A 12,732-nucleotide genomic window follows, 5' to 3' on the forward strand; every position below is an offset into this window, starting at 1 on the left:
TTCATGAGAGATTAAGCCATTCTAAAGCTGTCATTGACATGCTTCCTAAAGGTAATTAGGCTGCATAACATAGGTAGGTATTACTAAGCTGAGGGGGAGATGGCAGTTTAAAATGGAGCATAATATTCAGTATTGAACTAGGTGACCATCACTTTACATAACTTGAATGTAAGATAAAAATCACAATCTCCACGTAAAAATTGTCTGTTGAATGACACTGCCTTGTTTTTACCCTAAGTAGATTCACTTGCAAGTACACTAAAACTAGGGATAAAACCCTTTTTAATGGTCTTTATTACCTTCTTGAAAGAAATAGAATAATTTGCCTTTAGTTGTTCCAAGATACAGGTGAATAAACTAATGAGTGAATTTTTTTGTCTATCCACAAAAGATTCCAGTGGCGCCAGCTGTGCCTACAGTTAGTTTAGTCCCACCAGCATTTCCTGTGTCGATGCCAGTTCCTCCTCCTGGATTCAGTCCAATCCCTCCACCTCCTTTTTTACGAGCAAGTTTTAACCCTTCACAACCACCACCTGGTAAGGAATTTTTGTTTTAATATTTGAACTCTATTTAGATTACCATTTAAGTTCTTCCAGATTTAAATGCGACAGATAGTGGTTCTGAGACCTTAGCATGCATAGGCTTGTTAAAGAACAGATTGCTGGGCCCATCCTCTGCTGTTTCTGCTTTACTAGGTCTGTGGTAGGGCCAGAGAGTTTTCTTTTCTAAGTTGTTCTCAGGATGTGCCAGGAGAAGCACTGACAGAGAAAAATGGAATTTTTTTAGAATAATTGAAAATCATGGCTGGGCACAGTGGCTCACATCTGTAGTCCTAGCACTTTGGAGGCCAAGGTGGGCAGATCACTTAAGGTCAGGATTCGGGACCAGCCTGGCCAACATGGTAAAATCCCATCTCTACTTAAAAAATACAAAAATTAGACAGGTGTGGTGGCACATGTCTGTAATTCCAGCTGCTCTGGAGGCTGAGGCAGGAGAATGGTTTGAACGTGGTAGGCAGAGGTTGCAGTGAGCCAAGATCGCACCACTGTGCTCCAGCTTGAGTGACAGAGCAAGATTTTGTCTCAAAAAAAAGGAAATAAAAAGAATTATTACTCTTAAAATAATGTAAAATTTTTGTTTCAGTTTTTATATGAAAGTTCTCTAATAATTATCAGCATTTCTTCAGAAAATTTGCAGTGTACCTCCTAAGAATCAGTAGGCTCCATTTGGACATTAGAAATTATATTTAAAAGGCTAATTAAATTTGGAATACTTTGTTTTGACCTAATAAATTTTATTCTTTAAATATGGAACGCTTCATGAATTTGTGTGTTATCCTTGCACAAGAGCCATGCTAATCTTCTCTGTATCATTCCAGTTTTAATATATTTGCTGCCAAATCAAGCACTGACCTAATAAATTATTGATAAACACAAAAAGTTTCTTCAATTGTAGTTTCTAGGTAAAAACCATAGATTACTTAAACACATCTAATCAACTAAATATGTAATTTAAGATAGAGCTTTTAGGCGGGGTATGGTGGCTCACTCCTGTAATCCCAGCACTTTGGGAGGTTAAAGTAGGATTGCTTGCATCCACGAATGCGAGACCAGCCTAGGCAACAGAGTGACACCCTGTCTCTACATAAAAATAAGAAAATAGACAGGTATAGTGGGACACAGCTGTAGTCCCAGCTACTCGGGAGGCTGAGGTGGGAGAATTGCTTGAGCCCAGGGGTCAGAGGCTACAGTGAACTCTGTTTGTACCACTGCACTCCAGCCTGAGTGACAGACTGAGACCCTGTCTCCCAAAAAACAACAACAAAAAAACCCAGCTTTTATTATTAGACCCATGGGAGGTTAGGTTAGAATGATGATGGAGAGATTGTTGTGAACTCCTGGACACAAGAGACCTCCCACCTCAACTTCCCAGAGTACTCGGATTACAGGCATGAGTCACCACACCAGCCTAAAAACTCCATCTTAAACTATATAAGCAATTATGTATGTTTAGTTGATGAGATATGTGTTTAAGTAATCTATAGTTTTTACCTAGAAACTCTAATTCAAGAATTTTTTATCAAATTTATTGGGTCAAAACAATATATATATTATTTTTCAAAATTAAACAATCTATTTCAATTTATGAATTATTTGCATATTAGAAAAGAAATACAGTATGTTGACTTTTGTAACTTAAGTTCTTAGATGTTGGGTAGAGTTTTTAGCAAGACTAAAAAAGTTTGAGAATGGTTGTAATTTATAGGTCATGTAAGCAAATGTATTAAGTTACAGTTTAATGTGTAATTGGAAATTGATACAGATTTTAATAACTTTATTTTATTTTGAGACAGAGTCTTGCTCTGTCACCAGGCTAGAGTGCAGTGGCATGATCTCAGTTCACTGTAACCTCCAGTTCCCAGGTTCAAGCCATTCTCCTGCCTCAGCCTCTGGAGTAGCTGGGACTGCAAGTGGGCGCCACCATGCCTAGCTAATTTTTTGTATTTTTAGTAGAGATGGGGTTTCACCCTGTTGGCCAGGATGGTCTTGATCTCTTGACCTTGTGATCCGCCCACCTCGGCCTCCCAAAGTGCTGGGATTACAGGCATGCGCCACTGAGCCCAGCCAATAACTTTATTTTAAATATTGAAAAGTTTGTGAAAAATATTTTGTATTTGTGATTTCAAAATTTAAAATTATTTCAGAAGATATTTTTAAGTGATTATTTGAAAAATCATACCACATAGCCTTTATAGTAATTGTTCCTTGTTAATTTGTTGAAAAATCACGTCTTCTTTCTTTATTTTTAGCCACTTATTTAAAAAGGTATATTTTATTAAGAATAAAGTTAAAAATTAAATATGTATATCATATAATTTACCACAAAACTTAGTTGCAATCAGGATTGTAAGAGGAGGAACAAACCTTGAATATCAAAGATTTTACAGTTTAAAATTCTTTTGGCCACTATTTTTTAGTTGAATGTAATGTAGCTTTATATTTCACAAAATGCAAAGAAGCAAACTTAAGATTTGATATTTAACATGATTAAGAAGTTGAGCGCCATGGTATGTTGCTCTGATCCCAGCTACTAGGGAGGCTGAAGTAGCAGGATTGTTTGAGCTCAGGAGTTTGAGATCAGCCTGAAAAACAGACTCGTTATCTAAAATCAATTACTTAATTGAAATCATTAAAAAGCCAATATTAAATTGAAAATTTACTTCAATTCTTAAAACATAGTGTTATCCACAGTTAACAGAAATATTTTGACCTAGTGAGTAAATGATACAGATGTATCAAATAAAGTAGCGTATTTGACAGATGACATTATTGCATATAGCATGATCCATAGCTTGAAATAGAATGTTTAACTCTCCCTATGTCATCACTGTTAATAAACAGTTTACTTGGCTCCTATTAATCTTTGATTATATAGCACCGTAGAGCATGCCACAGGACTTGAATGAGTAAATTAATAGGATATTCTCATAAATCAGGATCTTTTTGCTTTACCTAGCTTATTAGGGATCAAATAAGGTTTTGTGTATAAAAGCCATTTTTAAAATAGAAAATACATATACAAATAGGAGGTTGTAGTCCATTTTAAGAATATGGAGTTTCATTTGTTTGACTTAAAATAAGTGATATTTCTTGTGCTATTTTATTTTTGGGGTTTTTTTCCATGTAGGTTTTATGCCGCCTCCAGTTCCCCCACCAGTTGTGCCACCCCCTACAATTCCACCAGTAGTACCAACATGTAAGTTTTCCACTTTAAGAGTTTTCTTTATTCATGGTAGTGTTCGTTTTAGTTTTAGTTTGTGTCAGTTCTCCTTGTGATTTACCATTAATTTTTTTGTTACGAAAGTTTTAAGACAAATGCATGTCAGATAATTTCTGAAATAGAGTAAATGATAGTTCTTAAATTTGCTTGATTGTCTTAAAATGTCTTATGATTGGTTTTATTTTAATCAAAATTCAAAGAAGGTGCTCTCATCATATTTGTGTGTTTTTGGTTTTGCTATGTGTATGTCTTAATGTAGTGTAGTCCTGCCCCAGTCCTACATTCCTTTTCTTAATGCTTCATGATTTGTCGAAGAAACAGTTCAATTCTATATATATAAGAGCTTAAATAATGGATTTGGTTTTTTGCTTCTTAGTGGTACTGAAATTACTCTTTGCATTTCCTGTAAAATGGAAGTTAGCACCAAAGGCTTGCTTAGATTTTGGTAGGTTTAGTATATATCACATCAGAAGTCATGCAGTGCCTTTTTGTCCTCCTATCCCACACTTTTTTTGGGGGGAGTGTAAAACTTTATTTTTTAGATCAGTTTTCTAGGTTCTTAGCAAAATGGAGCCAAAAGTACAGAGGATTCCTTTAAGCCCCCACCCACCATACATGCACAGGCTCTCATTGTCAACATCCTCCACCAGAGTGGTATGTGTATTACAGTTAGTCAGCCTATACTGACAAATAATTATGACACAAAGTCCTTAGTTTACATTTTGGTTCACTCTTGATGCCTTGTTCCCCTTTTAATGACATTAAGATTGATCAGAACGTTCAGTGGAACAGTGGAAACTGGTCATTAAAAACATTTCCTTTCATCCATTGATCATTGTTTCTTAGATCTACTTTTCATTTGTTGCAGAGTGGTAATCTTTCTAGATGTATAATTCCTTGCATGTTACTTAGCTTAAGTGAAGAAAATGTTTTCCTTCATCAGGTAATGGAACTTAGTTACCTTGAAGTATGGTTTGTACAGGAAAGTCAGGTTGGATGCTCTTTTTTCTTTAATTGCCATTTCTCAGGGTCATGAGTTCTATAGGTATTTCCAGTGATATCCAGTGACTGAAGAGAGATTTCTCTTATTTCTTCTCATCTTGTCCTCCCTTGTCCCCCTCCCCTTCTTTTTTCTCCTTCAGTTTTTTTTTTATTATTTATGGATTAATGAATTTTTACTTCAAGTCAGTTGCATAGATATTTTTAAAGGAAATGTTTTTAATGACCAGTTTCCACTGTTTCACTGATCAATCTTAATGTCATTAAAGGGGGAACAAGACATCAAGAGTGAACCAAAATGTAAACTAAGGACTTTGTGTCATAATTATTTGTCCTACACTGACAAATAATTATGACACAAAATTGTTATCATCTTTGGACAGTGGGAGACCTGTGTTGCCTCCCTGTGCTTTTGAGATGATTACTTAGTTTTGAGAACTGCTTAGCTTTCTGGCCCAGTATATCCCAGACTAATCTTGTGTTTTCCTCCCTCCAGTCTGAGAATCAGCCATTTTTCCGGTTGGGGTTTGGTATCTAGAGAATTCAATCTGGGTTCTAGATTCTCATTTTGCCCTTGGGTTTTCATTGAGTCTAGGAATTTTTAGTGGACAAAACTAGAAAACATGCATTTTGAACAGAAAAAAAATGAATATGTACTATTATTTAAAAAATTAGCTACTTTGATTTTTATATTTGCCTCTGTTCTCATATACTGAAAACAGTAACATGATTGCTTTTCGCTATCATACAATACAGACATACAGATAAACATAGTAGTTTGAAAGTAGTGTTACTGTCAATAAGGCTTCCTGATGAAACTAAGATTTCTCTACCACTTTTTTATCCTAAAGGTGTATAAACATAACTTAGGGGTACATGTACAGGTATCTATAAATATGTGTTTGTTACATGAGTAACCTATATAACAAACATGAGTTTACCTACATAACCAACCTGCATAAGTACCCCTGAATCTAAAAGTTTAATAAAAAAATGTATAATCAAATTACTGTTTTTCAAGGTTACCTGAAATAAATTTTTTCTTTGTAGTTGTGGTACCAGTTTCATATGTGATTTTTAAAAAAATTTTTATGAAATATATACTCTAGCCTACTTGGTTTTAATATCTATTTTCTTTACTAGAGTAGACATTTCAAAAGTAATGTAATTCAACCATAAATACAGACATTTATTCATTTTCTTTTTCCTATCAGTGGACATTATAGAAATGCTAAATATACCCTTTTAATAATTTTTTCATTCTAGTCTACTCTTTATAGTAAATCTCCAGGCGTCTGAAAAAACCTTGAGTAATTCAGGCAAGCCTACCTCAAAAGTTAGACTTGAAGAGGTATATGATTATAGAGATTTTAACTTTTGAGTAACTACTTCATTTTCCTTGTATTCTTAAACTCTTTCTCCCTTTCAGTGTTTACATAGCTTTAAAATTTGGCTGGGTATGGTGGCTCATGCCTGTCATGTCAGCACTTCGGGAGGCCAAGGCAGGCAGATCCCTTGAGGTCAGGAGTTTGAGATGAGCCTGGCCAACATGGTGAAACCCTATCTCTACTAAAGATACAAAAATTAGCCAGTCGTGGTGGCGTGTGCCTGTCATCCCAGCTACTCAAGAGACTGAGGCAGGAGAATCACTTGAACCCAGGAGAAAGAGGTTGCAGTGAGCTGAGATCACGCCACTGCACTCTAGCCTGGGCGACAGAGTTAGACTCCATCTCAAAAAAAAGATAGATTTAAAAGTCTTTTTTTGTTATTGTTGGTTCATTAGGAAGAATTGTTTATTCTTTCTGATGATTAGACAAGTGTTCAGAAGTCATTTCTGAATTCACTATTCACAGAGGCCTGCCGTAGAGCCCACCTCCCAATTTTTTCTTAGTTCACTAATTTTGGAAAATCTGCAGTCAATTAATGGAAAAAGAGAAATAGTTTAGTGCCAGGTGTCCAGGTTGCTTTTGCTGTCTCATTTAATTCTTTCACATGACCACAGTTGGTTTTATTTTTGTAATTCTGTTGTTTGCTAACCATTTGTTCAGGTAATCTAGAGTTACTTATAAAGATAAACATTTCCTAAAGTTTCCAAGTATGATTTTACAGTATTCTAAGTGACATAAATTGGACTGAAAGTTGTAAAAATTGTGTAATTATTTTGTATTCCTCTGGTTGTGTGTGATGTATATGCATTTAGGGATTTTTCTACCCATTCTTTAAGATGGAAAGTTTATGACTTCATATTTGTAGTCCACACTCATCTGTTGAGTTTCTAACTTCATTTAACAAAAGGTAATGTTAAACGAATGTTTGGACCCTAGTACATTGTAATTGCAGGGGGATTAGGCAGCCTTTCATATTCATACATTTCAGTGTGCACTAGTCATTTCTGTATGTTTAGATATTCACTTATCTGGCATTCCTGGAAAATTATTTATTTTTTTGTAGCTCGAATTTACTTTTTGAGTGCTGGTCTTAACATTTTTGGTGAAATATTTCTGAAAATTGTTAGTTTTCCCTATTTTTGGATAAAGGTTTCATGATGCCTCATTTGCCATTTGAGCATTTGTTATTATATAATGTGCTTAGTAATACAGAGATGCCATTAAATTAAATACGTTTTAGCACATCAATTGACTAATTAAATCTGAAATATATTTTTCTCCTCTTTAAACAGCTTTAGTGCAGCCGTCATTATCCCTAACCCCGGAAACTGTGAAAGATGTTGGATTTGGTAGCCTTGTTATACCAGGTGGTTCTGTTGCCGGCAATCTTGCTACTTCTGCACTACCAGCTGCAAATGTTTTTAGTGCTCCAGCTAAACAAGCAGAGCCTGAAGAAAAAGTACCTCATCTTATAGACCACCAGATTTCTTCTGGTGAAAACACCAGATCAGGTAAATAATACTAGTAAAATTTAAAAAGTTAAGTCTAAGCTAGGTTGCCTTATTTGTTGTTTAATTCTGAGATGGCATGCATTTGTAACGACTACAATCTACAAATGTTGAAATGTTGTACTTTTTTTTGAAAGAGATCACTGTCCTAAAATATCTATTTTAAAAAAATGGCGTTCTATTCAGGATGATCTAGATTTCAATACCTTTCCATAAAGACCCTCATACCACCATCCCTTTTTTTTTTGTCCTATTGGGACTACTTCAGTGTGTTGTCAAAATAATATTGCACAAAATCTGTATACTTACAGGAAGATAAAAATGAGCAAGTATTGGATGGGAATAACTTCTGCCAGGAACTTACTTCTAATAGGTATTATCCAGCTAGATCTAGAAGGTAAATACAGTGTTTGAAAGCAGTAAGTCCTTTTTCTATGGTCCCACTGTTGGTCCATTAAGAATTATGGTTTAGAGGCACTTGACCTTGATGCCCACTTGGGTCTCTTCCAAGCATACTTTCCTTTCCTTTCTTTCCTGTTCTAAAGCCTTTTAAATAAACTTCCATTCCTGTTCTTTTCTTTAAAAAAAAAAATGGTTTTGAAAGGCTTTTAATAAAAGTGGAAAATAAGCATAACCTGACATTTTTAAGTTAAAAGATTTCATGTAGTAGCTAGCGTACCTTGATTATTGCAGGATACAAGTAGCTGATTAAGCTAAAATTATTGGACATTTTTTACTGTTATTTTGAATTATTTCTCTCTCTTTTTTATTTTAGTGATTCCAAATGATATTTCAAGTAATGCTGCAATTTTAGGAGGACAGCCGCCAAATGTGACAAGCAATTCTGGAATTCTGGGAGTCCAAAGACCAAATGTATCAAGTAATTCTGAAATTCTTGGGGTCCGGCCATCTAATGTTTCCAGTAGTTCTGGGATTATTGGAGTCCAACCACCAAGTATTCTAAATAACTCTGGAATTTTGGGAATACAGCCACCCAGTGTGTCAAGTAGTTCTGGACTTTTGGGAGTGCTACCCCCAAATATACCTAACAATTCTGGACTTATAGGAGTACAGCCACCAAATGTTCCAAATACTTCTGGACTTCTGGGAACACAGCCACCAGCCGGACCTCAAAACTTACCCCCTTTAAGTATCCCTAATCAAAGGATGCCCACAATACCAATGTTAGACATTCGTCCAGGACTAATACCACAGGCACCTGGGCCAAGATTCCCTTTAATACAGCCTGGACTTCCACCCCAACGGGGAATCCCACCCCCATCGGTACTTGATGCAGCTCTTCATCCACCACCCCGTGGACCTTTTCCTCCAGGAGATATTTTTAGTCAGCCTGAAAGACCTTTTCTAGCTCCTGGAAGACAAAGTATAGACAATGTTACTAACCCAGAAAAAAGGATACCACTTGGGAATGATAACATTCAACAGGAGGGAGATAGAGATTACCGGTTTCCTCCTATAGAAACCAGGGAAGGCATTAGTAGACCTCCCCCTGTGGATGTTAGAGATGTGGTGGGGCGGCCTATAGATCCAAGAGAAGGTCCTGGACGGCCTCCACTAGATGGTAGGGATCATTTTGGAAGACCTCCTGTAGACATAAGAGAGAATCTTGTGAGGCCAGGTATAGATCATCTTGGTCGAAGAGACCACTTTGGCTTTAATCCAGAGAAGCCCTGGGGGCATAGAGGAGATTTTGATGAGAGAGAGCATCGCGTTCTACCGGTCTATGGTGGTCCAAAAGGCTTACATGAAGAAAGAGGTAGATTTCGGTCTGGAAACTATCGATTTGATCCTAGAAGTGGTCCTTGGAACAGAGGATTTGGACAAGAAGTTCACAGAGATTTTGATGACCGCAGAAGACCCTGGGAGAGGCAAAGGGATAGGGATGACAGAGATTTTGATTTCTGCAGAGAAATGAATGGAAATCGTCTTGGACGAGACAGAATTCAAAACACTTGGATCCCTCCTCCTCATGCTCGGGTTTTTGATTATTTTGAAGGGGCCACTTCTCAACGAAAAGGTGATAATGTGCCTCAGGTTAATGGTGAAAATACAGAGAGACATGCTCAACCACCACCTTTACCAGTACAGAATGATCCTGAACTTTATGAAAAACTGACATCTTCAAATGAAATAAGCAAGGAGAAGAGTGACACAGTTGCTGATATAGAAAGTGAACCAGTGGTAGAAAGCACAGAAACTGAGGGGACATAATCATCACTCAGTAGGTAAAAGATACCTTTTGTAAAGTTGTCATCTCTCTGTAATAGATAATGGCTGACTGGACCATAGTTGTTCACTTTTGTCTGCCAGAATTAAGTTAATCTGATGTTCATGTTCACCTTTCTCTTAAAATAATTGTACAACTGACTTGTATAGACATTGTTCTTAATATGAACATGGTAGGTAAACTTTTTTTTTATTTTTCTGATAAAAATATAAATGTTGCCCCCAGATTCTTTTAACGTCAAGGAAATGAATAACAGCTTGTCAGAGACTTCCTATGGAAGAAAGAATTTTTTAGATAACTATCATTAGGTTGGATATGGTAATAGATATATTTCAAAATAGCAAGTGGTGGTATATCTTATCCATATCTTTAGGCTGCTGCAGAATTTTAAGGTTATAGACAAAGCTGTGATATTTTATGCAAAGACTGGCTCTAGGTATTTGAGGAGCACAATACAGAGATTTTAAAAAGTGATTTTGTAAAATCTACACTATGGTCTCTGTTTCTCCAAAGTAAGTGTTTGTGATTTGTTCCTCATACTGCAGTGAGTAAAAAAGAAACAAGAAAACAACAACATAAATATTAAAGTACGTTTCAATGTTGGGTGAATTTTGTTTTTAGATGCCAATAAAACTTATTTGTTTGATAACAGTGTTCTAGGAATTGTATTTTTTTAACCTATAAATTCTTAAAACCTTGAATTATTATTAGCATGTGCTAATTTTTTGCAAAAGCTTTCTATCATAACAACAGTGACGAACTATGTGGTGGAAAAAGCATGTACTTTGATATAAAAATCATGCAGTCTTCTCAGTATGTGTATAATATCTGTATATTTATTGTGTAAGTCATGTAGTTTTTTTTCTGTTTCTCTGTATGTCTGTCTTCATGCACATACAGAGAAAATAGAAAGGTGGGTTTAGATAATAAAGTATTATTTAAAATCTTATAGAAAATTGGAGAAATTTGGCTAATTAACATGGCTTATAGTTAAAGCTCTTAGTCTTGGTGAAGGTAAAATAAGAGATCTTATAAAGAAATACATTGGCAGTTTGTCAATTCTATTTTTAATATAGTTAAGCATGAAGCCAGATTTAGCATGGAGCTAAATTTCACATAAATGCTTGCATTGCTTTGTTTCACACTATATTTGCTGTTCTGCATAGATAGTACTGGCACTAAAGTACTCACTGGTCACGTGTCTGAAATTAATTTCTTAATTGCACAAAATGTGTAGTGGTGCTAGTCGACTTAAAGACATTAATATGTATACCATGAACAAAATACCCATCACGTGTTTTATAGGGCTCTAGGTAACACTGTATCCTCCAAGGTAAACTGAGTAGAAAAAAAATTAGGGGTTGGCCTCTTGTTTGTTTTTGCTTTTGCTTTTAATTTTTTTTATTTGCTGTTTGTTCTCCTTTAGAATTTACTTACATACACATAGATAAAACCATTGGTGGTTTTGAGTTTCTAATGGAAGGCTTTTATTTGGTTCTATGAATAGTCATTTTTGTTTCCAATGCCTTTCCAGCAATTCATCATTTGCTCTGTTTATCTAAAATTCCTAAGCAAAGATAGCTCCAAAAAAGGATAGAGCACAGCAGACATTTAAAGTTCGATTGGTCTTGCCTACCTCTAATGACCTAGAGAGCTATAAGAACTTTAAGGTTCCTGGCCAAAAATAAAAGACTTCTTGCAAATTCTGAACAGATAGTACATTATTTATTTTGTTTAGAAAAGTAAAGAGTAAAAATGTTTAAATGGTGTTTATTTCCAAGATAATTCAATTCAATCAATAATTTGAGTTGGTTTTAGCTCTTTTTTCCTTAGGGTAATAAGGAAAAACTGTTATATGGGTATAAAATTTTAATGTTCAGGAAATACTGGCCTTGCCCTTAAGGAAATTATATTGGCTGAGATTTCTCTCAAACTAGTTTAGTTGTGTTTACCATTATTAAAATTAAGTGACATTCACTTGGGTTAAGTAGCAATAAAAAGCATGAGACTTTCTAGTAATTTTTGATGCCAAGCTTTTTATCACTGTTGGGCCTTCATGTGTGTACTTGAAAAAAATAATGTACAAGCATTGCACTCGTTTGAAGATTCTAGTGGCGAAAGTTACCCTACCCAGTTATCAATACTGTGTCTAGAAACCAATCTTGGAAATGTGTGACAACACTCTTAAAATAGCGGAAAGAAATTACTGTGTGCTTGTTCTTTGTCTTTATTTTTTTGTTGTATAGAATTTAAGTGAAAGGAGATTCTCCCAATTCAGAATTTTCAAAACTCATAATTGCATTTGCCATTTATTAAATGATAGAGAGAAAAATTAATTATCTTTGATAAATTTGGCATAGGACCTATCACATTTTTTATGCTTTTGGTCACAATTCTGTCACTAGAATGCTAGCAATTAGAAATGTTCAAGGAATAACCTAACCAATTGAATATATTGGTTTGAAGTGTTGCAAGCAGTGATAACTAGACACCAAATCATGTAACATTTTAATTTGTGACATGTTAGAATGATACACCTTTCTGCAGCATTAGCGAACAGAACCACTAATTTTTAAATTTTTATCTGTAAACATTTCATTAAACATTAGCTTGTGTTCTTAGCTTAAATGCATACACTGCTAGAAACTTATTTTATAGCAGAGTATTCTATCTGTATCATATTATGGAGAGAATATTCCTTTATTCTAATTTTATTTCAATAAAGAGCAGACAGATAATTTGAAAGTATTGGAAGGTGAAAATACTAGATGTTTGAAATTATTTAAAACTCTGGAAGTAACTCCATATA

At 35.1% G+C, this 12,732-nt stretch overlaps 1 protein-coding gene and 1 non-coding gene across 20 annotated transcripts in view; one reads left to right on the forward strand and one right to left on the reverse strand.

Moving 5' to 3' along the window:
• Window positions 1-12,732, forward strand: part of SCAF8 (SR-related CTD associated factor 8) — a 252,681-nt gene that overhangs the window by 126,965 nt on the left and 112,984 nt on the right. For 12 of the 19 annotated variants that reach the window (XM_078370342.1, XM_078370344.1, XM_078370345.1 and 9 more), the window contains 4 exons: window positions 392-536; window positions 3,688-3,756; window positions 7,460-7,678; window positions 8,451-10,572. In XM_078370342.1, the coding sequence (XP_078226468.1) occupies window positions 392-536; window positions 3,688-3,756; window positions 7,460-7,678; window positions 8,451-9,907 (1,890 nt within the window). In that variant the 3' untranslated portion in view covers window positions 9,908-10,572. Of the gene's footprint in view, window positions 1-391; window positions 537-3,687; window positions 3,757-7,459; window positions 7,679-8,450; window positions 10,573-12,732 lie in introns of those variants that run through there. The other 7 variants (XM_035297011.3, XM_035297014.3, XM_078370340.1 and 4 more) reach the window with 1 other exon arrangement.
• Window positions 1,302-1,404, reverse strand: LOC118153268 (U6 spliceosomal RNA). Its single transcript, XR_004742525.1, has one exon. It is a non-coding gene; the product is annotated as a U6 spliceosomal RNA (small nuclear RNA).

Source organism: Callithrix jacchus, chromosome 4 (genome assembly GCF_049354715.1).
Source record: "Callithrix jacchus isolate 240 chromosome 4, calJac240_pri, whole genome shotgun sequence".
Lineage (NCBI taxonomy): Eukaryota > Metazoa > Chordata > Mammalia > Primates > Cebidae > Callithrix > Callithrix jacchus.